A 27300-nucleotide genomic window follows, 5' to 3' on the forward strand; every position below is an offset into this window, starting at 1 on the left:
AGCAGCCCAGAAGGTTCCTCACCCTGTTCCAGTCAACAACTCCGGCATAGGCAGCCACTCCTCTTATTATTATCATTATTATTATTGAGACGGAGTCTCGCTCTGTTGCCCATGCTGGAGTGCAGTGGTGCGATCTTGGCTGACTGCAACTTTCGCCTCACGGGTTCAAGCAATTCTCCTGCCTTAGCCTCTCGAGTAGCTGGGACTACAGGCGCACGCCACCACGCCCGGCTAATTTTTTGTATTTTTGTATAGACGGGGTTTCACCGTGTTGCCCAGGCTGGCCTCGAACTCTTGAGCTCAGGCAATCCGCCCACCTCGGCCTCCTAAAGTGCTGGGATTACAGGTGTGAGCCACCGCGCCAGGCCCACTCCTATTTTTAGCTCCAGAGATTAGTTTTGCTTCAGGCTCCCTTAACCTCCTGCTTCAAACCCCTATCTGCCCCTTCATCGGCTCCACCTGGAGGCCCCCGCTTCCACGGAAGCATGACCCCTTCCCCTGTACCCGCGCGCCCCAGAAGCTCTCAGACACCCCCACGATTTCGGTGACCTTCCGCAAACTCCAGGAACAGCCCCTCCTCTCCTGACGCCAAGGGTTTGTTGGGGTTGGGGAGTATTTCCATCAACCTCCCTCCCCAGCCACCCAAATTAACCAACAATCTTAGTAAATGCAGCGACTCGCTAGGCAAACCCAGCCTGGAGACAAATATCCGGACCCTTTGCTACCAAACTGTCACACCCAGGCCCTGGTCTGCAGGGAGGGCTGGACAGTGGAAACTGAAACCCTCTGCAAGCCATCACGAATCCACCGGGCACTGGGGACGCTGGCTCCCGCCTTGGCAGCAGCCCCCACAAGCCTGGGCCCTGACCCCACACCGTCTGGGCCTCAGTCTCTCATCGGTAAAGTCAGGGGTAGGGCCCGAGTCTTCCAGGACCGCTTCGAGCTGGGACAAGCCGTTTTAAATAGCCCACACCCCGCCGAGGCCATCAGAGCTGCGCCTGCCGGGCCGCCCTCGACGCCCACCTCGGCCGGGCCGCTCCGATGCCCCGCAGGCAACATGGGCCCGCGGGCACCGCGGGACGGGCTCGACGGCCTGAGATCGCGACTCTGCCTCTCCGATACTTGGGGTCGTCTTCGGCCCCGGAATCTGCGACGCGCGCGGTTGGACCCAGAACACCGAGGGAACCAGGTCCGCAGGGCGAAGGCGCACACGCCCACCAGGCACGCCCTGCGCATGCGCGGGCCCCGCAATCTCAGCGGCGCACTCGCCCCGCCCCGTCCTCCCCGCGCCGCTCCCCGGGCCCGGCCCTGCCTTCCCAGCATCCCGGCTCCCTACGGCAAGCGGCGAGGCCCGAGCCCGCCGGGAGCAAGGAGCCGGGCGCGGGGCGGGGCGGCGCGCTGAGGTCAGCGCGGCGGCGGCCGGCCCCGCAGTGGTTGGCTGCGCCGGTGCTGGCCGCGCCCTGGTTGGCTGCGGGCCGCGGGGCTGGGCCGCCGGGTCGGGGCTGGGGTCGGGGCTCGGGCGCCGGCCGGGCTTGCGCAGCGTTAGGCTCCTCGCCGCTCCTAGTCTGCGGCGGCGGCGGGGAGGGCGCGGCCGCGGGCAGGGCTGAGGGCGGCGGGCGGCGGGGGCGCGGCGAAGCGGGGGCGGGCCGCCCGAGCTGGGAGGGCGGCGGCGCCGAGGGGAGGAGAGCGGCCCATGGACCCGCGGGGCCCGGCGCCCCAGACTCTGCGCCGCCGGGACGGAGCCCAAGATGTCGGCCTAGGCCGGGGCGCGACGACGCGGACGGGGCGGCGAGGAGGCGCCGCTGCTGCCGGGGCTCGCGGCCGCCGAGCCCCCGAGGGCGCGCCCTGACGGACTGGCCGAGCGGGCGGCGAGAGGCCGGCGCGTCGGGAGCGGGCCGCGCGGCACCATGTCGGCCAAGGTGCGGCTCAAGAAGCTGGAGCAGCTGCTCCTGGACGGGCCCTGGCGCAACGAGAGCGCCCTGAGCGTGGAAACGCTGCTCGACGTGCTTGTCTGCCTGTACACCGAGTGCAGCCACTCGGCCCTGCGCCGCGACAAGTACGTGGCCGAGTTCCTCGAGTGGGGTAAGTGCGCGCCGTCAGGGCCGGACCTGCGGCCCTGCGACGCCCGCGCCCCATCCTGCGCATCCCCACGCCCGCCCCTCCCCGCCCGGACAGACCCTGCCGCCCTCCTGCGCACCCAGCCCGTGGGCTTCGCCTCCTGTCGCCCCGGTAGCGCCCCCAGGCCCGCTGCGCATCTCTCCAGCCGCTCCGTTCGCCCTCGTCCCTCCGCTAGCACTTCATCCCTCCTTGCCCTCCCTAGCCTCGACATCCGCGTTCGATCGTCCCGCCCCCTCATCCTGCCCCTTGGAGCCACATCCTACGTTCCCACTCCCACCCCCTCCCCCCCGCCGGGCCCTCGCCCTGGCCGCTTCCTAGATCCACCCTCCGAGTCTGGATATCATTTCCTGCAGCACTCACTGGGATATCCGCCCCCGCCCCCGCCCCCGCCCCCGCCCCCGCACCTCGCCTTTGGGGTCCAGAGGCAGCGTAGAATTAGTTCCCTTTCGCCACCCCACGCTCCTCTGCGTTGTGGGGGCAGCTGGGTGTGCTTTCTGCATCTGCCTCGCCCACTGCCCCGTGGGACCCCCTTGCATCCCCAGGGAGCCCAGCTCTAACGGCCCTTCCTGGGTGACAGCCTGTCTACATCCCCTTGTTGGCCAGAGCCTGAACACCCACTTTGCTGTAACACCTTCAAGGGAATTTTAAGGTTAAGGCTTTATTTTAAATAAACCGTGCAAGAGGACTTTTTTTTTCAATTCCAATTCTGCTAGACCTTTGTGATATTTGGAGGGGTAGCTGGAGCTATCACTTAAAAACTTTTTTATCTGAATTTTGCATGCCTTCTCTAGTTCGTTCGGGATCTATAATGTTTTAGTCATTGGTCAGCTAACCTATTATGCTTTTTTAGGACAAAAATTTGGTTAAACCATTTAACGATAATTAGGATCCTAAAGACAGGTAAAAGTGCAGCTTGAAACTCTCTTACTTCATCTCTCCCTAACAGGGGTGTGCTGTCAAAGACGCTCAGACTATCTCACCTAAAACCACTAAGAGGAGGAAATGCATATGTTCAGGCCAAACCTATGAAAACCTTTTCCTTGAGTCATTTGCGTCACTGGGCTAGGACTGTTCAGTTTGAACCAGTAATTTCTAATCTTTGGGGCTGATAAAGCTGATATTTATACGAAGAAACAAATGAAAGTGTTCCACAGCGAGGCCTCCTACTCTGCCAGATTGGTAACTGGAATTTGGAATTTTGTTTACAAATAAAACTTAAGTTGCAGTATTCTTTAGAGGGCTTCTGTTGGGTTGTTCTGTAGTGAAATGTTGCACGGTATCTTGTGAGAGCAGCAGTAGAAAGAGGCCCTGAGATGAAGGACAGCCTGTGATGCTTTATTTCCGTGGGACCACCACTCTTGGTTACTTGTAGTATCAGTAAATTAAGAGTATTTGCTTTCTAGCGTCCTTTGTCAGTGACATGATTTCCAACTGAATAATTAATTGACTTTGCCGTTGCTTTGAAAGTGAGGTCTTTGATGCATGTTAAAATCTGAATATTTCATTGACTGTTTCTTTCTTTTTTTTTTTTGGAGACAAGAGTCTCGCTCTGTTGCCCAGGCTGGAGTGCAGTGGCACGATCTCGGCTCACTGCAACCTCCACCTCCTGGGTTCAAGTAATTCTCCTGCCTCAGCCTCCCGAGTAGCTGGGACTACAGGCACGCACCACCATGCCTGGCTCGCTTATGTATTTTTAGTAGAGATGGGGTTCCACAGTGTTGGCCAGGCTGATCTTGTACTCCTGACCTCAGGTGATCCACCTGCCTCGGCCTCCCAAAGTGCTGGGATTACAGGCGTGAGCCACCGCGCCCAGCTTGTTTACCGTTCCTTTGTGATCACTCGATCTTGAAACCGACACAGTTCCACTGTCAGGTTCAACTTGGTGCACCACCTGTGAGTGTGACTGGGAAGAGGAAGCAGAGGGAAAGTCGGTTTTGCTGGGAAGGTGTGGTTCCACTGGGCTCTGGCCTGGGACCTAGAAGGAGATTAGTCTGAGGGTGAGGGCCCTGTGGGCCATTGTGCAGCCACCTCTCTCCACCAGGCATTACTGGTGGGCTTCCCTGGAAGAAGCTCTTCTCAGCATGTGTGGAGGTCATATTTTATGAGATCTGACCTTTCCAAATCTAAACAGTAACTGTGTGCTATAACATAGACATATTTTCAAAGTTGTATTCTGGCTCTTTGGAAATAGTGATTACAAACTATTCTCTTAGGGACTCAGTTTGCACAAAAGCATAAACTTTCAATTATAGAGAAGAATGGACTTAGAAGGTGGTGTTTTAGTGAAATATCAATATATTTTACAAGTATTTAAACTCATTTATGTTAACATATACATCATTGTAACTCCAAGTGGTGTATTTCTAGTTAACGTGTGCAGTTAGTATTTAATGTTGCTTGGAATTGCCTGGTTGTTTCGATTGGAAAGCACAGAATAATGTTTTTGAATAAAACTGTTTATAGAGCAATATTAGCTACTCTAACTTCCAAGTGGAATTACTTCTGCTCAGGAAACACATATAGGCTGTCAATCAGTGGACTGTTCAGTTTTTGGGTTCACCACTCCATGACATTTGAAACCTCGAATATGTCGATTCCTGTCACGTGGAAAAGCCAACCTTTCCCCACTTCCCAAATCTTGCCAGGTATTTAATGACAATTATGGAGAATTCTTGAAACTTAAGGAAGAAAAGTAGCTGATTCAGCCCAGATTTGGAGACTTAATGGGGAATATGTGAGGAAATTTGGAAAGTATAGGTAGTAAACTTATAAGTTTTAAAGGAAGATTATGGCCTGGTGTGGTGGCTCATGCCTGTAATCCCAGCATTTTGGGAGGCCAAGGTGGAGGATCGGTTGAGCCCAGGGAGACAAGACCAGCCTGAACAACCTGACAAAACCCAGTATCTATAATAAATGTAAAAATAAAATTTCATAAAAATATAAAAATTAGCTGGGCATGGTGGTGCGCACCTGTAGTCCCAGTTACTCTGGAGGCTGAGGTGGGAGGAGCACTTGAGCCTGGGAGGTCAAGGCTGCAATGAGCAGTGATCATGCCACTACACTCCAGCCTGGGTGACAGAGCGAGACTCTGTCTCAAAAATAAAATATTATTTTTGGCTCATATTTTCTTATTGCCACAGTGGTTGCATAGGACAAGAGTCATTTCACCTTTTTTTTTTTTTTTTTTTTTTTGAGATGGAGTCTCACTCTGTCACCCAGGCTGGAGTGCAGTGGCGAGATCTCAGCTCACTGCAAGCTCCGTCTCCTGGGTTCATGCCGTGCTCCTGCCACCACGCCCGGCTGATTTTTTTGTATTTTTAGTAGAGACGGGGTTTCACTGTGTTAGCCAGGATGGTCTCGATCTCCTGACCTCGTGATCTGCCCACCTCGGTCTCCCAAAGTGCTCGGATTACAGCTGTGAGCCACCGCGCCTGGCTGAGTCTTTCAACTTTCATTGTAGGTTTTTGCCTTTAATTTTCCTATAGCTTGATTGGTTTCGTCTATGAAAACTTGGACCTTAATGCCCTGCTTTGCATGTATATTTCTTTTCTTTCTTTTTTTTTTTTTTTTTTTTTGAGACAGAGTCTCACTCTGTCGCCTAGGCTGAAGTGCAGTGGTGCGATCTTGGCTCACTGCAACCTCCGCCTCCCGGGTTCAAGCAGTTCTCTGCCTCAGCCTCCTGAGTAGCTGGGATTATAGGTGCCTACCACCACGTCTGGCTAATTTTTGTATTTTTAGTAAAGGTGGGGTTTTACCATCTTGGCCAGGTTGGTCTTGAACTCCTGACCTTGTGATCCACCCGCCTCGGCCTCCCAAAGTGCTGGGATTACAGGTATGAGCCACCGCACCCGGCCTTGCATGTATATTTCTTTAAGCTATTTTGAAAATATCTTGATACCATTTGAAGCAGAACATATGAAACACTTTACAGACAACGCAATGAGATGAATTTGTTGTCTTTCATCTTTGTCATATACAAATACTGTCTCATGTGTTAAATATTTTTCCCACAGCTTATTTGTAACAGCCAGTGTTGCATTTGGATGGAGCTGATGTTTGAAATCCTAGCCTATGGGCATTGGCAGGCCACAGCGGTCCTCTGCCCTGGCTGCTGTGTGGCCTGCAGACCAGGAGGAAGGCCTCAGGCTTGATGCTGGTGTCACAGGCGGACTGTGGGTTTCCAGTTCCCAGTCCGGGTATCTTCTCTCGCGATGTGCTTCCTCTTCATGAATAGAATTAATCCTCCTAGTCTTCCGGGTGGTTCCTCGTTTGTGGCTTTTCTTACCGTGAGTGTGACAGTATCTTCTCACGGTCCTCCTCCATGGATGTGAATGCCCATAGCTGTTAGTGTGGGAATGGCCGGCCCAAGGTGTGAGTGGGATGATGCCACTGAATTTAATAAGTAAGGCTTAACTGACATGGCGCTGAACATCTCATAATAAAAAGTGCTGGGATTACAGGCGTGAGCCACTGTGCTCGGCCCAAATGCATTTTTATCTTAATGATTTCTCTGGATAGAATGTTTGCATAACATGGGAACACTTTTTAAAAATAACAGACTTAAGAAGTAGATGTTTTGAGTAAGATCTGAATTATAGGGAAATGTTAGGATTGCATGATAAAAATTAGTTTTAACGTAATTTAGATCATGTAGATTCTATGGTAGCTGTTTGATACTGACTATGATAGCATGAGATAGGATAGCTGAAACCATTAAACATTAACAACCCAGCTCTACCTTTTCTGTCTTAAAACTTCAGGCCGGGTGTGGTGGCTCACACCTGTAATCCCAGCACTTTGGGAGGCCAAGGTGAGTGGATCAGGAGTTTGAGACCAGCCTCGCCAACAAGGTGAAAACCCGTCTGTACTAAAAATACAAAAATTAGCCGGGTGTGGTGGTGTGTGTAGTCCCAGCTACTCAGGAGGCTGAGGCAGGAGGATCTCATGAACCCAGGAGGTGGAGGTTGTGGTGAGCTGAGATTGCGCCACTGCCCACCAGCCTGGGCAACAGAGCAAGACCCTGTCTCCAAAAAAAAAAAAAAAACCTCTTCCTTCCATGACAGTTGGGCTTCACAGTGAGCAGCAGTGTCTCTCTTAAATCCAGACTTCAAAGAAATAAAATTAGATTGAAGAGATAGTTCTCACTTCAGGATACCACTGTGTGAGCTACCTGAAAAAGTTTAAAATGTGCAGTGAATTGCCCTTCAGGCAAAATACTCAAATGCATGTAAATTACAGAACTCACAACACTGCAGGGTTGACAGAGAGCTCCTCTGCTTGCCTCCGCCCTGCCTCTTGTCGCCAAGCCAGGTGCCCTTAGATGTCTCCTGTTTACACTGACGTTAGTGATGCTGGATAAACAGGCAGGCACACAGGACTGTTAATTCCAAACTATATTAAATACAGTGAAACTGTCAAATGCTTTTCTCTGAAAAGAGACAGAAAGCTTTTTTTTTTTTAGCTGGAAGAGACCAAAAACAATGTTACCATGTAATCTCATCCCAAAACCCATAACATGATACCTATTAGTCCTTGACCACGTTTGTTCGATTCTTAGATTCTTAGTGTTATGGGATGACAGTATGTTATGGTTACCTTAAATTTGTGTGAGAAGCTCACAGAAAGGCTCTCTTTCTAATGAGAATGGACGAGAGGAAACACCCTCTCCTTAAATCTAAAATCAGAAGTGTTTTGGCAATGTGAACTGTGTGTAGTAATCTTCCCCCCCGCCGCTCCCCCAAATAGACTAGCCACTAACTAGGAGATAAAGGTCAAGTTTCAGTTTGATTTTAAACAATCTGTGTTGGGGGTTAGGTTTTTGGTTAGTTTTATTGATTGGTAGGTAACTGTGGCAACAAAATTGTTTTTTGATTAAAACTGCAAAAAATCGATACGTAATAGAGAACTTTGGATTTTTGTTTTTCTTAGGAATTAGAAATTCAAAGATAAATTTGAATGGAATGATATAATTTCATTCAAATTCTGTCCTTGGATTGGAGTCTCTTTGGAGAACATTTGGGACCTGTTATAAGGTGATTCCCAATGTTAATTTAGGTGATGATTTCCCTGACCTCCAAAATCGCAGAGTCATAGGTTGGAAAACTGTTAGGAATTTTTTTTTTTTTTTTTTTTCAAGACAGGGTCTTGCTCTGTTACCCAGGCTGGAGTGTAAGTGGCCCTATCATGTGTCACTGCAGCCTTGACCTCCCAGGCTCAGGCAGTCCTCCAGCCTCAGCCTCCTGAATAGCTGGGACTATAGGCACACACCCCTACACCTGGCTAATTTTTTAACTTTTGTGGAAACGAGGTCTTGCTGTGTTGCCCAGGGTGGAATTAAACTCAGGCTCAAGTAATCCTCCTACCTTCGCCTCCCAAATGTTGGGATTATAAGCGTGAGCCACTGCGCTCCGCTACATTAGGAATTTGGGGAGGTCATATTAACCTGCCCTCCAGCCCGCTCCCCACTCACGTTGGGTAAACCAGGTTCTGAGCATTTTTCCTAACCGTTTCTGGGCAAGCAGCCCTCTAACCAATGTTTCTGTCCTTCACAGGACTGCGGTCAGCCTCAGGCCTCCTTGCAGGTGCCTGCTTTGAAATATCTTTATTTTATTTTAGCCTTTTCTTTCTATTCTCATTGTCAGTGACTTAGCTAAAGCTCTCAAGTCCTCAGGCCTAAATGAATGCCTTTCCCACGTGAAGTTTTAAATACCTCTGCCAGATCAGTCTCAAACTCTCTTCGTCACTCCACCTTTCCAAAACTACAATGCCTTCATATTCTGTTGCCTTTAAAATAAAAAGTCTGATATCCACAATTCAGTATTAGAATTTGAAATTGACCCCAAAAGACACATCTAATCTTAGTTTTAGAAGTTAAGGTTATGGCCGGGTGCGGTGGCTCATGCCTGTAATCCCAGCACTTTTGGCGGCCGAGGTGGGTGGATCACAAGGTCAGTAGTTCAAGACCAGCCTGGCCAACATGGTGAAACCCTGTCTCTACTAAAAATACAAAAATTAGCCAGGCTGGTGGCGCATGCATGTAATCTCAGCTACTCAGGAGGCTGAGGCAGGAGAATCGCTTAAACCCGGGAGGCGGAGGTTGCAGTGAGCCGAGGTCGCGCCATTGCTCTCCAGCCTGGGCAACAAGAGCAAAATTTTGCCTCAAATAAATAAATTAAAAAAGTTAAGGTTAACAGCACTTCCCACCATGCCCCGTGGGGTGATTTTCTTTAAATATAATTTAACATTTATCAATGTAACACATTTACTTAGTTTTGGAAACCAAGCAGTACTACTGGGTTGTAATGCAAGACGGCAGTCCCTCTACCAGTCGTTTGCTCCGCGCTCCACCTTCCCACAGACTACCACTTTTAACTCCTCTGTTTCTACTTATCATTTTAGTTAGGATCATATTTAGCTGCCAGTAATGGAGAACAAAGTGACAGTGACTTAAGTAAAATCAGGTTGATTTCTCTCACGTGAAGTTGGCGTGTCAGCAGTCAGTGCTGGTTGGACAGCCTTGCTCCAAGAGGCCTCCGCGGCTGCGGCCTTTTCCCACCCTCAGGCCACCATCTGAGACAGTGGCCATCCCATCCTCCTCCAGCCAAGCAGGCCGGGGGTGGGATGTTACTATAGAAGAACCTTGGATATTGGTGGGTGCTTAGCAATGCCTGCCTTAAATTTCATATTTCTGTGTAGCATGCTGGTACTGCTAATTTCTGATTTTTCAATTTTAGACATTGCTGACTTCTGCTGTAGAAGAAGCTTTAGAACTGTTCTACATTGTCCCTCCACTGCCTGAAACACATTCACCCCTTGCTCTTTTTCTCTGTCCCAAATATGTTTATATAATTTTGTTTAAATTGATATTCAGTGTCTACATTCCTATTGTTAGGTAACTGTCTTCACAGCTAAGCCATGTAAGATACAATTTACTAAAGGAAATATTTTTGTGTTATTGGAGTGGATTTTATTTATTTTCTTTTTTTTTCTTATAATAATCCCATGAAGTAAATTTTTTTTTTTTTTGGAGATGGAGGCTCATTCTGTTGCCCAGGCTGGAGTGCAGTGGCATGATCTCGGCTCACTGCAGCCTCCGCCTCCCAGGTTCAAGTGATTCTCCTGCCTCAGTCTCCCGAGTAGCTGGGATTACAGGCACCCGCCATCACACCTGGCTAATTTTTTTTGTGTGTGTGTTCCCAGGCTGGAGTGCAGTGGTGCGATCTCGGCTCACTGCAGGCTCTGCCTCCCAGGTTCACGCCATTCTCTTGCCTCAGGCTCTCAAGTAGCTGAGACTACAGGCGCCTGCCACCACGCCCGGCTAAATTTTTTTTTTGTATTTTTGCTAAAGACGGGGTTTCGCCGTGTTAGCCAGGATGGTCTCGAACTCCTGACCTCATGATCCACCCGCCTCGGCCTCCCAAAGTGCTGGGATTATAGGCGTGAGCCACTGCGCCCAGCCATGCCTGGCTAATTTTTGTGTTTTTAGTACAGATGGGGTTTCACCATGTTGGCCAGGCTGGTCTTGAACTCCTGACCTCAAGCAGTCTGCCCGCATTGGCCTCCTAAAGTGCTAGGATTACAAGAGAGAGCCACTGCTCCCGGCCAAATTTTCTTTAGCTTGGTTTTCAATGTGCAGTCATGAATTTAGTGCCAGGCTTTTAACTACAACTCCTCCATGAAACACCTCAAATAATCTTATCACCTTCATCCCTTCCAGGCCTGCCGCTTTTCTGCTTCAGCCTGGGCCGTGTGTCCTGCAGGCCTGCAACTGAGCAGTCCTCCTCGGAGTGCTTTTCATTCCTTGCAGGGATTCTTTGTGTCTCTTTCCTCTGTTGAATTCCCCTTTCTGGATTCTGTGTTTTGTATCTTTTGGTGGAGTGAATCTTCTAGTAGCTTCCTGAGAAAGAATTCACCGGAGGTAAATTTTTTGAACCAGGTCTGTCTGAAAATTATCTTTTTTTTTTTTTTTTTTTGGAGACAGAGTCTCACTCTGTCACCCAGGCTGGAGCGCAGTGGTGCGGTCTTGGCTCACTGCAACCTCCGCCTCCCGGTTGAAGCGATTCTCCTGCCTCAGCCTCCCGAGTAGCTGGGATTACAGGTGCACGCCACCACACGCGGCTAATTTTTTGTATTTTAGTAGAGACGGGGTTTCACCATGTTGCCCAGGCTGGTCTCGAACTCCTGAGCTCAGGGAATCTGCCCGCTTCGGCCTCCCCAAGTGTCAGGATTACAGGCATGAGTCACCGCACCTGGCTGAAAATACCCTTTCTTCCCTCACATTTGAATGACACTTTGCCTGGGTACGGAACTCCAGGTTGGAAGTCATTGTTCCTCAGAAGTTTGAAAGCGTGGAGGCATTGCTGTCTACACTGAGAGTGTTGGTAATGAGAAGTCTGAGACCACGATGGTTTCCAAGTCTCTGTGGGTCTTTGCTTTTGTAAAATCTCTGGAAGCTTTCAGGGAACTCTTGTTTATCTCTACTGTTCTTTGGTGGGTCTTTTTGATTGGGTGGCTTGGGTCCTTCAGCTCTGGGAAACTTTTGTTGATAATACTGTAGTTTTAATGTTTGTTCTAATTTTTTTTTTTTTTTTTTTTGAGACAGAGTCTTACTCTGTCGCCCTGGCTGGAGTACAGTGGCATGATCTGAGCTCACAGGAACCTCTGCCTCCCAGGTTCAAGTGATTCTCATGCCTCAGCCTCCCGAGTAGCTGGGATTACAGGTGTCCACCACCGTGCCCAGCTAATTTTTGTATTTTCAGTAGAGATGGGGGTCTCACCATGTTGGCCAGGCTGGTCTCGAACTCCTGACCTCGTGATCCACCCGCCTTGACCTCCCAAAGTGCTTGGGATTACAGGTGTGAGCCGCCACGCCCAGCCAAGAACACTTAAAGATGAAAGATACAATGTCAGAAACAAAAATTCAATGTAAGGCTGGGTGCAGTGGCTCACGCCTGTAATCCCAGCACTTTGGGAGGTCGAGGCAGGTGGATCAACTGTCAGGAGTTGGAGACCAGCCTGGCCAACGTGGGAAAACCTCGTCTCTACTAAAAATACAAAAACGAGCCGGGCATGGTGGCAGTTGCCTGTAATCCCAGCTACTCGGGAGGCTGAGGCAGGAGAATCGCTTGAACCCAGGAGGCAGAGGTTGCAGTGAGCCAAGATCACGCCACTGCACTCTAGCCTGGGTGATAGAGAGAGACTGTCTCCAAAAATAAGTGTTGTTGTTCTCAGTATTCCTTTTTATAACATCCTCTTTCTGTTTCATGAAGGCGATGCATTTTAGACACATTTCTCTTTGTTTAATGTTTTATTGATTCCTGCACACATTTGTTACGTAGACGTTTTCCTTTGCCTCCTACCTTGTCTGTTTCCTGCGCGTTCTTTTTCACCCGTTTTCTACTTTGGTCATTCTCTTTGTTAGAGGCTTCTCTCCGAAAATCTGGTGATTACTGGCTGTCTTTCCGTGATTATGAGTGGGACGATTGGAAACTCCCTGTATGCATGGGGCCAACTTTAGGTGTTGAGTCTCACCATGAGGAAATAGAGCATGGACCCTGCCAATTTGAGGGTCACTGGCAGAAGTTGGTAATAGAATTCTTTATTTTGGGGCTGTAAGTCTCCCCAGAGAGGAGTTTCCAGTCTCCCGCTTGGGGTTTAGGGGTTGGGGGGCGTAGCTGTCAGTTTCTGGGAAAGTGGCTGAGGTGGAGGAGGGCTGGTGGGGGAGTATCTGACTGCTTCTCCCACAGACTTGAAGAGCGGGTGCTCTTTTGTGCCCATTACCCTCAGGTCTTCAGAGATCCGAGCGCCTCTTCTCATTCCCCAGCCTCATTGCCCCTGCTGCACAGTTAAGTTCTGGTTTTCTGGCTTTGCTGAGTTAGATATCACTCATCCGTTTGCTTTTTCCCACTGTGCAAAATCGTGCTGACATTTCTAGTCTGCTGTTACCCCTTGTCGTTCACTTAGCAAATATTTTTTAAGGACTTAAGGTGTGCTAGGCACTGCAGCAGTGAAGAAAACAAAATGCCTGTTCTCCTGGAGCACACGTTGTCCTTGAGGCTCCTGGCGGTGTGATTACGTGCTGTTGTGGTTTCCAGGTGTGCGAGACGCCCCAGTTCTCATCTCTGCACGAAGTCGGAGTGTAGTTCCTCTTTGATTTGGATATGTTGCTGTTTCTATTCTTACACTGACTTACTTGAAAGAGTCCCCCATGAGTAGAAGGAGGAAATGGGAAGAAGGGAGAGCAGGTTTTTACTTTTTCTCTCATGACTGTACAAGTATTGGAGGAGAGAGAGGAGAAGGGGGTTATGAGAATGTGAAGAAGCAGGGAGTACCTGAAGGAAATGTTGAAAGTGGAAAAACGGTGGCTGGACAGCGCCTGCTCCTCGCATGGCTGGACAGCACCTGCTCCTCGGGGCTGGGAGGGTGCAGGGGTCCCTGTGGAGACCTGTGATGTGGGGGTGTTCACAGCTGGGCTTTTGTGACGTAGGAGTTGCCTGTAGAAGCTTCATCTTTCTGGAAATGTCATACAGATGTGTTTAACCTGCAGAGCTTTTGGTATGTAGGAAATCACCCATTGAAAATAAACCAGAGCAGAATAAGAAATATTCTTGCCCCTCATCATTCTCTAAAAACATAAATAACGTGGTGAGATGGAAAGGGGACTAGAACTCCCTTACCACAGCACCCAAAACAGCACTTCAGGGTCCTTGCTGTGTTGTACTTCACCCTTGTTAGTGCGAAATCACTGAATTAAAATAATTCAATCTGTCGCTTTGTTTAAAAGATTGGTGAGCCGAATTTATTTTTCAACATTTATTTATTTATTTATTTATTTTAGAGACAGAGTCTCCCTGTGTTGGCCAGGCTGATCTTGAACTCCTGAGCTCAAGGGGTCCTCTTGTCTCGGCCTCCCAAAGTGCTGGGATTACAGGTGTGAGCCACCACACCTGACTCACCTTATACTTTAATTTTTTTTTTTTTTTTTTTTTTTTTTTTTGAGACGGAGTCTCGCTCTTTCACCCAGGCTGGAGTGCAGTGGCGCAATCTCGGCTCACTGCAGGCTCCGCCCCTCAGGGTTCACGCCATTCTCCTGCCTCAGACTCCTGCGTAGCTGGGACTACAGGCGCCCGCCACCTCGCCCGGCTAATTTTTTGTATTTTTAGTAGAGACGGGGTTTCACCGTGTTAGCCAGGATGGTCTCGATCTCCTGACCTCGTGATCCGCCCGCCTCGGCCTCCCAAAGTGCTGGGATTACAGGCGTGAGCCACCGCGCCCGGCCTTATACTTTAATTTGAAATACCATTTCTGTTGATGCTTTACTATTGAGAAAGATGTTGATTTTATCAGTGGTTATGCAGCAATCCTTAAAGGTTAATTTTGGAGGCCAGGTGTGGTGGCTCATGCCTGTAATTCCAGCACTTTGGGAGGCCGAGGTGGGAAGATTGCTTGAGCCCAGAAGTTCAAGACCAGCTTCAGCAACATAGTGAGATCCCCGTCTCTGCAAAATTAAATTTAAAAAAATCAGGGCCGGGTGCGGTGGCTCACACCTGTAATCCCAGCACTTTGGGAGGCTGAGGCGGGCGGATCATGAGGTCAGGAGATGGAGACCATCCTGGCCAACATGGTGAAGCCCCATCTCTACTAAAAATACAAAAAATTAGCTGGGCATGGTGGCGGGCGCCTGTAGTCCCAGCTGCTCGGGAGGCTGAGGCAGGAGAATTGCCTGAACCCGGGAGGTGGAGGTTGCAGTGAGCCAAGATTGTGCCACTGCACTCGAGCCTGGGTGACAGAGCGAGACTCTGTCTCAAAAAAAAAGGAGCCAGCTGTGTTGGTGTGCACCTGTAGTTCAGCTACTTGGGAGGATTGGTTGAACCCAGGAGGTTGAATCTGCAGTGAGCTATGATTGCACCACTGCACTCCAGCCTGGGCGACAGAGTGAGACTCTGTCTCCAAAAAGTAATAATAATAATTTTGCAGCTCTGTCTTAAATGGACATTTGTTTTCTAACCCGAAGTATTTGAAGCCAAATTGTTGAAAAGTCTTTGTTTATTAATAGAACAGCTTTCTGATGTACCTTTAAAATGAAACTGGATTCAAATATGTGGGAAATACTGTCTGACTAGCAACAAATTGAGAAGTTACTGGAAATACTCTATTTCCAGTTTTACCAGCTAATTAAGGTGTCAGGGATGGCATTTATATTATACTGTATCAGAACAAGAAATATTTCTCAAAACATCAGACCTTGACTTGGTTTTATGTAACCAAAATGATAAGCCTGGATATGTTTCCTTCTACAAATATTTTGCTATTTTTTTAAAAAGCAAGATTTGTGTTTATGAAGTTTTGATAATCCTTGTGACATAATATGTTAGGAGGATTTTTAAACAGAAACCAGCTGTCTATCAGCAATATAGAGACATTTAAGTTGAATTAATACCACTCTTAGTTTATTTTAGTGAAGAAGAAAGGCTTCTCTGCCATTTACGATTACCAGATAAGTTTTTTCCTGGTTTTTTTTGTAACAGCTTTATCGAGATTCAAGTCATGCATGATTTACCTATTTAAAGCACACAGTTCAGTGTCAGTTTATTTTAGTATGTTCATCAAGTCCTGCAACCATCTCTGCCATCACCGCCAAAGGAACCCTGTACCCTTTAGCTGTCACCCCCAACTCTACCCCCACCCTAGCCCTGAGCAACCACAAATCTGCTTTCACCATATATCTGCCTGTTGTGGGTATTTTCTGTAAGTGGCGTCATATAATACAGGTCTTTCATGACTGACGTTGTGTTGTCAAGGTTTGTCCCATGTTGCAGCATATACAGTGCATTATCCCTTTTTATGGCCAAATAATACTCCGTTGTGTGGACAGCCCTCATTTTGTTTATCCATTCATCAGTTGATGGACATCTGTTTACTTGTTGTTTATTTGGTGTTTTTGTTTGTTTTCACATGGAGTCTTGCTCTGTCTCTCAAGCTGGAGTGCAGTGGCGCGATCTTGGCTCACTGCAACCCCCATCTCTTGGGTTCAAGCGATTCTTCTGCCTCAGCCTCCCAAATAGCTGGGATTACGCCTGACTAATTCTTGTATTTTTAGTAGAGGCGGCTTTTGGCCGCCTGGTTGGCTAGGCTGGTCTCAAACCCCTGACCTCAGGTGATCCACCTACCTGGGCCTCCCAAAGTACCTTTTGTTTATTTTTAATACCTATTCTCTGAACATTAATGTACAAGTTTTTGTGGGATATATGTTTTCATTTCCTTCGAATATATACCTCAGAGTGGAGTTGCTGGGTCCTGTGAAGGCTGTGTGTTGAGCGTCCTGAGGAACTGCCAGGTTGTTTTCTACAGCAGTCTGCATTCCCACCAGCAGCCCACAAGGTTCCAGTTTCTCCACATCCTTGCCAACACTTGTTATTTTCTGTCCTCGTGGGTGTGAAGTCGTTCTCATTGTGGTTTTGATTTGTTTTTCCCTAATAGCAAATGTTGTTGAACATCTTTTCATGTGTTAATTGGGCATTTGTATATCTTCTTTGGATAAATGTCTATTCAAGTTCTCTACTCATTTAAAAAATTGGGTTGTCTTGGCCGGGCATAGTGGCTCACGCCTGTAATCCCAGCACTTTGGGAGGCCAAGCTGGTCAGGAGATAGAGACCATCCTGGCTAACACGGTGAAACCCCATCTCTACTAAAAATACAAAAAATTATCTGGGCAGGGTGGCGGGTACCTGTAGTCCCAGCTACTCCGGAGGCTGAGGCAGGAGAATGGCGTGAACCTGGGAGGTGGAGCTTGCAGTGAGCCGAGATCACGCCACTGCACTCCAGCCTGGGAGACAGAGCTAGACTCCGTCTCAAAAAAAAAAAAAAAATTAGGTTGTCTTTTTGTTGAATTTTAAGAGTTATTTGTATATTCTAGATACAAGCCCCATATTGGACATATGATTTGCAAATATTTTCTCCCATTTTGTGGGTTGTCATTTCACTATCTTGATGGTATCCTTTGAAGCCCAGGTATTCTTAATTTTGATGAAGTCTAATTTAACTTTTTTTTTTTTAAACTGCTGATTTATTACAAGTCCCCAAGAGGGCTTTATTTTTTGTTTTCAACATCCTGTTCTTCAGCTTCCTTGTCTCTTTTTGCCGCTGTGCCAAAGAGCCGGGCGTCGGCACGGACCATGTGGAGACTAGCAAAGGCTTTGAAATTCTTCTCCTCCGTGATGATTTGGGCTTTCTCCTTCTTACAGACGTTTGGGATGGGCAGGACCAGTCCTGTCAGCTGGGTGGCCAGTTTCAGTTCTTCAGCAGAACTGTCTCCCTTCTTGAGGGCCGAGGGCTTCCTGGGGAGGAGGAGGAGTTTGGAGTGGTGCTCCTTCAGCCACTGCACCTTGGCCTGCAGGGACTCGGTGGACTTGTACCGCCTCCTGGGATCCAGAGATGCCAATGGTCCAGGCCACCTTCTTGTGAATGCCGGCCACCCTGAGCTCTTCCAGGCTGTAGCCGCGGCCGGTGCACACCTTGGTGTGATTTCGCACTGTGCGGCACCACACGATGGGCTGGATGGGTCCCGACGTGGTGTGCAGGGCAATGTGGGGCACTTTGGCTTGCCCGGCCTTGCATCTGTGGATCTTCCTGGCCGGCTGGTTGAACCATGTGGCCATGAGCCAGCTGCCAGTCCTTGTGGAAGTGGGGCTTCCATGCCATTCTGGCTGGGCGCCATGGCTGCCTAGAGCCCTTCTGTGCAGGAAAACAAATTTAACTATTTTTTGTTATTGTTTTTTATGGTGTCATATCTAAGAATCCATTGGCAGCACAAGGTCACAAAGTTTCATACCTGTGCTTTCTTTTATACCTGTGTTTTCTGTGTTTTCTTCTAAAAATTTTTTAGTTTTAGCATTTACATTTAGTTCTTTGATCAATTTTGAGTTAATTTTTGATATGATACGAGGTAGAGGGTTTACATTCATTCTTTTGCATGCAGATATCCAGTTCCAACAATGTTTGTCGAACAGACTGTTCTTTCCCCCGTTGAATGGTCTTGGAATCCTTGTCAAAATCAGTTGACCATAAATGTATGAGTTTCTTCCTGGACTCTCGGTTGTATTCCATTAATATATATGTCTGTTATTATGCCAGTACCACACTGTCCTGATTACTGTTGCTTTGTAGTAAGTTTTCAAATCAGGAAGTATGAGTCCTCCAACTTTGTTCTTTTTCAAGATAGTTTTGACAATTCTAAGTTTTTTGAGTTTCCATATGCACTTTAGGAACAGCTTGTCAGTTTCTAATAGCCAGCTGGGATTCTTACAAGGATTTCATTGAATCCGTAGGTCAATTTGGGGAGTATTGCCATCTTAACAGTATTAAAGTCTCTTGTCCCACAATCATAAGATGCCTTTCCACTTATTTAGAACTTTTAAAATTCAAAAAAAGGACGACTGTGGTGGCTCATGCCTGTAATCCCAACACTTCGGGAGGCTGAGGTGCTCAGATCACCTGAGGTCAGGAGTTCAAGACCAGCCTGGCCAACATGGTGAAACCATGTCTCTACAAAAATACAAAAATTAGCCAGGTGTGTTGGCAGCCGCCTGTAATCTCTCCTACTCGGGAGGCTGAGGTGGGAGAATCGCTTGAACCCAGGAGGCGGAGGTTGCAGTGAGTCGAGATCATGCCACTGCACCCCAGCCTGGGCGACAGAGTGAGACTGCATCTCAAATAAATAAATTAAAATAAAAAAAGATTTCATAGTTTTCAGAGTGAGAGTCGTTTAGTTTTCTTTTTAATTGGAGTAAAAATATATAAAATGTGCTGCTTTAAATTTTTTTTTTTTTTTTTTTTTGAGACAGTCTTGCTCTGTTGCCCGGGCTAGAGTGCAGTGGCACAATCTTGGCTCACTGCAACCTCTGCCTCCCAGGTTCAAGCGATTCTCCTGCCTCAGCCTCCCAGGTAGCTGGGATTACAGGCACCCACCACCACACCTGGCTAATTTTTGTATTTTTAGTACAGACGGGGTTTCACCATGTTGGCCAGGCTGGTCTCGAACGCTTGACCTCAGGCAATCCACCCACCTCGGCCTCCCAAAGTGTTGGGATTACAGGCCTGAGCTGCTGCACCTGGCCACTTTATCTATTTTTAAGTGTTCAATTCAGTGGCATTAATTACATTCACAGTGCAGGGGTAAGAGTTGCATTTACTTTCTTAAATTTATTCCTGAGGTAAATTGATTTTTATATATTGGTCTAATATCCTGCAAAATTACTAAACTTTTTAATTAGTTTTAATAGTTTTTTTAGTGAATTCATTAGAATTTTTACATAAAAAATCATATAAATTTTATATATAAAATTATCTCTGTGAGTACAGATAGTTTTACTTCTTCCTTTTCAACTTGGATACCTTTAATTTCTTTTTGTTGTCTACTTGCCCCGCCTAGAACCTTCAGTACAGTGTGGCGTAGAAATAGCACTGGGGGCATTCTTGTCTTTCTTCTGATCTTAGGGAGAAAGCATGTAGCCTTCACCATTAAGTATGGCGTTAGCTGTGGGTTTTCATAAATGCCGCTTTTCAGGTTGAGGAAGTTTCCTTCTATTTCTAGTTTGTTAAGTTTTTGCCGTGAAAGGGTGTTGGATTTTGTCGTGATTTTTCTGCATCCATTGAGATAGTTGTGTGGCTCGTTTTCTTCTGTTGATATGGTGTATTGCATTAATTGGTTTTTGTTTGTTGAACCAACCTTACATTCCTGGATAAATCCCACTCAATCATGGTATATAATTCTTTCTCTGTGTTGGCGAATTTAGTTTGCTAGTATTGTATTTTGTTGAAGATTTTTGCATCTGTATTCATAAGGGAAATTAATTCTAGTTTTCTTTCCTTGTATGTCTTTTTTTTTTTTTTTTTTTTGGTTTGGTATCAAGGTAATACTGGCCTTATAGAATGATTTAGGAAGTGTTCTCCTTTTTCTGGAAGAGTTTGTGAAGAATTGGTAATAACTCTTATTTAAATGTTTGGTAGATGCACTTGTGAAGCTGTCCAGGCCTGGATAGCTTTCTTTGTGTTTTTTTTTTTATTACTAGTTCAATCTTTGTGCCTGTTGTAGATCTATTAACATTTTCTCTTTCTTCAAGAGTCAATTTTGGTAGTTTGTGTCTTTTTATAAATTTGTCCGTTTCACCTAGATTATCTAATTTGTTGGCATACAGTTGTTCATAGTTTTTCTTAATAATAATCTTTATTTCTGTTAATGTCAGTAGTGTCCCTTCTTTTATTTCCATCCTAGCAATTTGAGTTGCTGCTGTTTTTTTCTTGGTCAATCTCAAAAAATGGTTAAAATTGTACATTTTATGTTACATGTATTTTACCATAATAAAAGGTAATTGTAGCCTGTTATCCCAGTACTTTGGGAGGCTGAGGTGGGTGAATCGCTTGAGTCCAGGAGTTCGAGACCAGCCTGGGCAACATAGTGAGACCCCCGTCTCTACAAAAAATTAGAAAAATTAGCTGGGTGTGGTGGTGCTCATCTGTAGTCTCAGCTACTCAGGAGGCTGAGGTGGGAGGATTGCTTGAACCCAGGAGGTGGAGTTTGCAGTAAGCCGAGCTCATGCTGCTGCACTTCAGCCTGGGAACAGGCTGATACTGTGTCTCAAAAAATAAAAAGTAATTGTAAGTAAGAGTGCTTGAGATCCATCCATGTGATTGGGTATAGCTGCAGCTTAGTTCCTTGTGGTTATTGTGTAGTGTCCACTGTATTCACAGCCCCTCTTTGTCTACTCCTGATGGACATCTGGGTTGCCCGCTTTTGGGCTATTAATGAGTGCTGTGACCGGAAGTTGTTTTGGGTTTTTTTTTTTTTTGAGACAGAGTGTCGCTCTGTTGTCCAGGCTGGAGTGCAGTGGCGCGATCTCGGCTCACTGCAAGCTCCACCTCCTCCCGGGTTCACCTATTCTCCTGCCTCAGCCTCCCGAGTAGCTGGGACTGCAGGCACGTGCTACCACGCCCAGCTAATTTTTGTATTTTTAGTAGAGACGGGGTTTCGCCATGTTGGCCAGGATGGTCTTGATCTCTCATGAACCACCCACCTCGGCCTCCCAAAGTGCTGGGATTACAGGCATGAGCCACTGCACCTGGCCAGTTTTTAAAATTCTTTTTTTTTTTTTTTTTTTTTGAGACAGAGTCTCGCTCTGTCGCCCAGGCTGGAATGCAGTGGCGTTAGCTCACTGCAAGCTCCGTCTCCCGGGTTCACGCCATTCTCCTGCCTCAGCCTCCCAAGTATCTGGGACTACAGGCGCCCGCCACTATGCCCGGCTAATTTTTTGTATTTTTAGTAGAGATGCAGTTTCACTCCGTTAGCCAGATGGTCTCCATCTCCTGACCTTGTGATCCGCCTGCCTCGGCCTCCCCAAGTGCTGGGATTACAGGCGTGAGCCACCACGCCCAGCCTAAAATTCTTTAAAATCTCCTCTCCAGATATCTCTTGAGCCACCTCCCTTAGCTTTGGGCTTTGCAAACGTCCTTGGAGGGCGGTCGTAGGTCAGCTGAGCCACGGTTTTCTGTGATTTGGGATTGCCCCTTATACCACGTATTGAAAGTATCAGAATACCAATCACAAAAAGTACATTTGGCAAGTACTATTTTTATTTTATTTTTTTAATTATGAAAATAAGCCCGAGCAACATAGCAAGACCCCGATTCTACAAATTATACAAAAATTAGCTGGGCATGGTGGTGCACACCTGTAGTCCCAGCTGCTCGGGAGGCTGAGATGGGAGGATTGCTTGAGCCTGGGGAGGTCGAAGCTGCAGTGAGCTGTGATTGTGCCACTGCACTGCAGCCTGGGTGACAGAGTGAGACCCTGTCTAAAAGAAAAAAGAAAAAGAAAAGTGTGCTCATGATAAAATAAATTCAAGCAGTACAAGAAGTAGGTATGCCATGAAAAGTAAAAGTCTCCTTCCCCCGAGTTTATAATAATTGTCTTTCTTGCTTTTTTATTTTAAAGCATATTCTAGTGTTTTTCCATTAAAATTGAATGTTAATTTGAAAGATGGTTTTAACATTAAAAACTGATTTTGATTAGTCTAAAAGTCTGAGATGGCCAGACGTGGTGGCTCACTCCTATAAGAGGTGGGCAGATGGCCTGAGTCCAGCCTGGGCAGCATAGTGAAACCCCAACTCTACAAAAAACACAAAAATTAGCTGGACGTGGTGGTGTGGGCCTGTGTCCTAGCTACTCAGGAGGCTGAGGCAGGAGAATTGCTTGAGCCTGAGAGGTCGAGGCTGCAGTGAACCGTTGATTGTGCCACCGTACTCCAGCCTGGGCGACAGAGCCAGACATTATCTCAGTAAATAAATAAATAAATAAAATAAAAAGTCAAGACTTTTAATGAGAAATTAATGTTGAAATATGGTTATTGCATGTATCAGGAGAACTGTGATTTTTGTCTTTGGCTATTTTTTATTGTTTATATTGATATACACACTATAGAATCATATGTGCATTCCCAGAATAAAACACGCTTAGCTATGGCATTTTATTCTCTAACTGCACAGTTGAGCCTGTCATATTCATTTTTTTTTATTTTTTTAAATCTGTATTTCCAAATGAGTAGTCTGTAGATAGTGTGTGGTTTTAACTTTCGTATGTTATCTTTAGAATATTTTGTTGTCAGAATTATTGTAGTTTTAGGAAAAATTATGAAGCTTTCAGTCTTGTGTTCAATAATATTTTATTTTATTTTTATTTTTTGAGACAGAAGTACAGTGGCATGATCACGGCTCACTGCAGCCTTGACCTCCTGGGCTCAGGTGATCCTCCCACCTCAGCATCCCCAGTAGCTGGGACTACAGGTGCGTGCCACCACACTTGGCTAATTTTTGTATTTTTGTACAGATGAGGTTTCGCCATGTTGCCCAGGTTGGTTTCGAACTCCTGAGCTCAAGCAATCCTCCTGCCTTGGCCTTCCAAAGTGGTGGTGTATTACAGGTGTGAGCCACTGTGCCTGGCCTTATTTTTTTTTATTTTTATTTTATTTTTTTGAGACAGAGTCTCGCTCTGTTGCCCAGGCTGGAATGCAGTGGCGTGATCTTGGCTCACTGCAAGCTCCGCCTCCTGGGTTCATACCATTCTTCTGCCTCAGCCTCCTGAGCAGCTGTGCTACAGGCACCCGCCACCACGTCTGGCTAATTTTTTGTATTTTTAGAAGAGATGGGGTTTCACCATGTTAGCCAGGATGGTCTCCATCTCCTGACCTCGTGATCCACCCGCCTTGGCCTCCCAAAGTGCTGGGATTACAGGTGTGAGCCACCGCGCCTGGCTGCCTGGCCTTATTAATATTTTGTAGAGTTGAGGTCTTACTATGTTGCCCAGGCTGGTCTCCAATTCCTGGGCTCAAGTGATCCTCCTGCCTGGCAGGCCACCCAAAGTGCTGGAATTATAGGTGTGAACCACCATGCCTGACCCCTGAAAAATATTTTAGAGAGTGAAATTTTAAAGTGTTCAAGTGGTTTTATCACTTGAGCCTGGCGCAGTGGCTCACACCTGTAATCCCAGCACTTTGGGAGGCCGAGGCGGGTGGATCACCAGAGATTGGGAGTTTGAGACCAGCCTGACCAACGTGGAGAAACCCCGTCTCTACCAAAAATACAAAATTAGCCGGGCGTGGTGGCACATGCCTGTAATCCCACCTACTTGGGAGGCTAAGGCAGGAGAATTGCTTGAACCTGGGTGGCGGAAGTTGTGGTGAGCTGAGGTTGTGCCATTGCACTCCAGCCTGGGCAACAAAAGCGAAACTCTGTCTCAAAAAAAAAAAAAAAGTGTAGAATTAATTGCTAGTTGCCCCTGTTGAATGGTGGTATTTTTGAATACTGCTAGATCCTCGGTTGATCAGATTTTATAGTTTTTCTCCAGTAGCATTTTAATAATAATTGGTTTGTAATATAAATAAAACTTCGTTTAATATTAAGGAAAGAAAGTTTAAAAATCCAGGCTATTCTGAATTAGTATCCATTTCATAGTCCCTTCTACATCCCTTTTCTTTTTTTTTTTTTTTTTTTTTTTTTGAGACGGAGTCTCACTCTGTCGCCCAGGCTGGAGTGCAGTGGCATGATCTCAGCTCACTGCAACCTCCGCCTCCCAGGTTCAAGGGATTCTCTTGCCTCTTGCCTCAGCCTTCTGAGTAGCTGGGATTATAGATGTGTATCATCACACCTGGCTGATTTTGTATTTTCAGTAGAGATGGGGTTTCACCATGTTGGCCAGGTTGGTCTCGAACTCCCGACCTCAGGTGACGTGATCCACCCGCCTCGGCCTCCCAAAGTGTTGGGATTACAGGCATGAGCCACCATGCCCAGCCTCTACATCCCTTTTCTTAACAGTTTATTTTTTTCCCGGCTATGGTAATTCCTGTTGTTGATTGTATTGCAAGTTTAATGATGCTTAAAATACTGCATTTATAATTTGAAAGAAATATTCTCAGTAAAATGAACTTTAAATGTTTTCATTTTTACTGTTTTTTAAATGTGTGTTTTTAAAATGAGATAAGGTCTCGCTAGTTGAGCCCAGGTTCATCTCAAACCCTTGGCCTCAAGTGATCCTCTCACCTTGGCCTCCTAAAGCGCTGGGAATAGGCATGAGCCATCACGCCTGGCCTTAAATGTTTTTAAAAATAAAGTTTGGTATGGAGAATTTTAAATGTTTCTTGTTTGTCCTAAAGCGTTCTCCAGTACCACATTTGAAAGGAAGACTTAGATAAACATTTTAATACTAAGAGAGTCGCCACCTTAGACTTTTTGAAAGTCCAGTCCGTCCAAAGGGCCTGTATCAGTCAATCCAGGAGATGGAGACAGATATGTTATGCTGAATACTGAAGCTATTCACCATGGCAGCTTTGTAGAATCCATACAGAAGTTTTACCAACTCATAAAACTGCTTTACGACCCAGAAGGAATGCCAGCAATAAAACAAACGTACTCATGGCAAATGTACCAGGCGTGGGGCTGGTTTTCCTGCCGATGCACTTCCCGTGAGGAAACTGCTGTGTGGTTTGGGGCAGGAGCTTGTAGTGATTTGGATTCAATCTTCCTGTTTTGAGTATTTGTAAAAGGAACCTAATTTTTCAAAAACTTCCAGCTGGTATCCCATATCACTGAGCCATCCTCTATTTGAATATTATTGAAAATAGTGATGAGCTCGTATATGAAAATGGCATTCTTCCTCTTTTGGAGTCTCTTGAGTTTTTTATACGGTGGTATTCTTATTTGTATAATGAGTATTAATAAAAGGGATAGTAATTGGTAATATTTCCTTTTCAAATTTCAAAGTTTAAAATTTCAAATAGGAAATTTCAAATACATTTAGAAGTAGAGCAGCTGGGCGCGGTGGCTCACGCCTGTAATCCCAGCACTTTGGGAGGCCGAGGCGGGCGGATCACGAGGTCAGGAGATCGAGACCATTCTGGCTAACACAGTGAAACCCCGTCTCTACTAAAAATACAAAAAAATTAGCTGGACATGGTGGCGGGTGCCTGTAGTCCCAGCTACTCGGGAGGCTGAGGCAGGAGAATGGCGTGAACCCGGGAGGCGGAGTTTGCAGTGAGCAGAGATGGCACCACTGTACTCTAATAGCCTGGGTGGCAGAGCGAGACTCCATCCTCAAAATAAACAAAACAAAAAAACAACAACAAAAAAGTAGAGCATATAGAATAATGAACCCCCAGTTTCAACAGTTATCAACTCACAGTCAGTTGTATATCACTTTTATTCCCTTTCCCCAAAAAGGATTATTTTAGGAAAATCCCAGAAATCTGTCATCTCATTTGTAAATATTTCAGTACGTGCCTCAAGAAGATGAGGGTTTTCTTTAAAAACATAGCCATAATAATATGACATTTAAAAAAACCAGTAATTTCTTAATATCTTAAAATAGATATTGTTTAAATTTCCTTTTTTTAAAAAAAAAAACAAAAACGGATTTGTGGCCAGGCACGGTGGATTATGCCTGTAATCCTAGCACTTCCGGAGGCTGAGGCAGGTGGATCATCAGGAGTTTGAGACTAGCCTGGGTAACATGATGAAACTACTAAAATATAAAAATTAGCCAGGTGTGGTGCCGCATGCCTGTAATCCCAGCTACTCAGGAGGCTGGGGCAGGAGAATCGCTTGAACCCGGGAGGCGGAGGTCTCAGTGAGCCAAGATCACACCACTGCACTCCAGACTGAGCAACAGAGCGAGACTCTGTCTCAAAAAAAAAAAAAAAAAAAAAAAAGTGGATTTGTTTTACAGGCATTTGGATTGTACACCTCCTTAATCTCTAAGCTCTTTCTTTCTCCTTTTTTTTTTTTTTTTTGTTTGCAGTTTATTTGTGGAAGAATTGGCATTTGTCCTGTCCTGTTTCAAAAGTTTTAACTGGTTTCTAGTGTTTTCCTAGCTGGACAACTGGACAAATTGGGCATTTGACAGATCATTCCTACACTATTGGCCCAGTATATTTTGTGGGAAATAAACTATTTGGGGGTTAAATTGATGTAAAAAAAAATAGGCATTTCTGATTTCATTTCAGATGTTGCAGTGGTAAAAGTATATTCCAGTCAGGTGCTGGCCAGGCCTGAGGCCCAAGTATGCACCCACGTGGGGGTGCAGAGAGGCCGAGAAGTGCGTTATCACCTCCCTTCTCCTTGGTCCTCATGGGTGGGCATGAGAGGCTGGATCTGTCGCTCAGAGACAGCAGAGGGGGACAAGGAGACGTGAATGAAATATGTGTTGTTTCTCCAGGCCTTCATATCAGAAACACCTGCCGCTGCCCTGAGGACACAGGGCTGGTTGCTGGCTGGTGCTCTCGGCTCCCTCTGCTGCTTGCTGGGTGAGGATGCCCTGGGCTTGTGGCATTTTTATTAAAAAAAAAAAAAAAAAAATAGTAATAATAGAAGGCAGGTCTTATAGTAGTTGTTCACTGGAGACACTTTGGAGTTGACAATTAGTGAGGACTCAGCTTTTTAAAATGTGATCTTAAGCTTTTCGATTTTTAAATTGAAGTTCAGAAAAATTAGTTGATACTTGTCCATCCATGTGGGTGATGCTGTGGTCTCTGGTACATCAGCTTTTTAATTTGTTTCCGGAATCCAGCTCTTAGAAGCCAGATGGGTTGGGCATTCTACCTGCAAATCAGGCTGAACAGAGGCTGGGCCTTTGTGCCGTT

At 46.4% G+C, this 27300-nt stretch overlaps 1 protein-coding gene and 1 pseudogene across 3 annotated transcripts in view; one reads left to right on the plus strand and one right to left on the minus strand.

Annotated features, from left to right (window-relative positions):
• The first annotated feature begins 1455 nt into the window (after positions 1-1455).
• CDC42BPB (CDC42 binding protein kinase beta) overlaps positions 1456-27300 on the plus strand; it is a 132184-nt gene continuing 106339 nt past the window's right edge. Inside the window, exon 1 of one of the 3 annotated variants that reach the window (XR_004252812.3) lies at positions 1456-2082. Coding sequence is in view for 2 of the 3 variants with exons in the window: in XM_032180540.2 (XP_032036431.1) it covers positions 1908-2082 (175 nt within the window). In the remaining variant the exon portion in view is untranslated. The remainder of the gene's footprint in view (positions 2083-27300) is intronic. The other 2 variants (XM_032180540.2, XM_032180541.2) reach the window with 2 other exon arrangements.
• LOC116485190 (large ribosomal subunit protein eL13-like) lies at positions 17168-17834 on the minus strand (annotated as a pseudogene).

This window comes from Hylobates moloch, unplaced genomic scaffold, assembly GCF_009828535.3.
Source record: "Hylobates moloch isolate HMO894 unplaced genomic scaffold, HMol_V3 SCAFFOLD_16, whole genome shotgun sequence".
NCBI classification, from domain to species: domain Eukaryota; kingdom Metazoa; phylum Chordata; class Mammalia; order Primates; family Hylobatidae; genus Hylobates; species Hylobates moloch.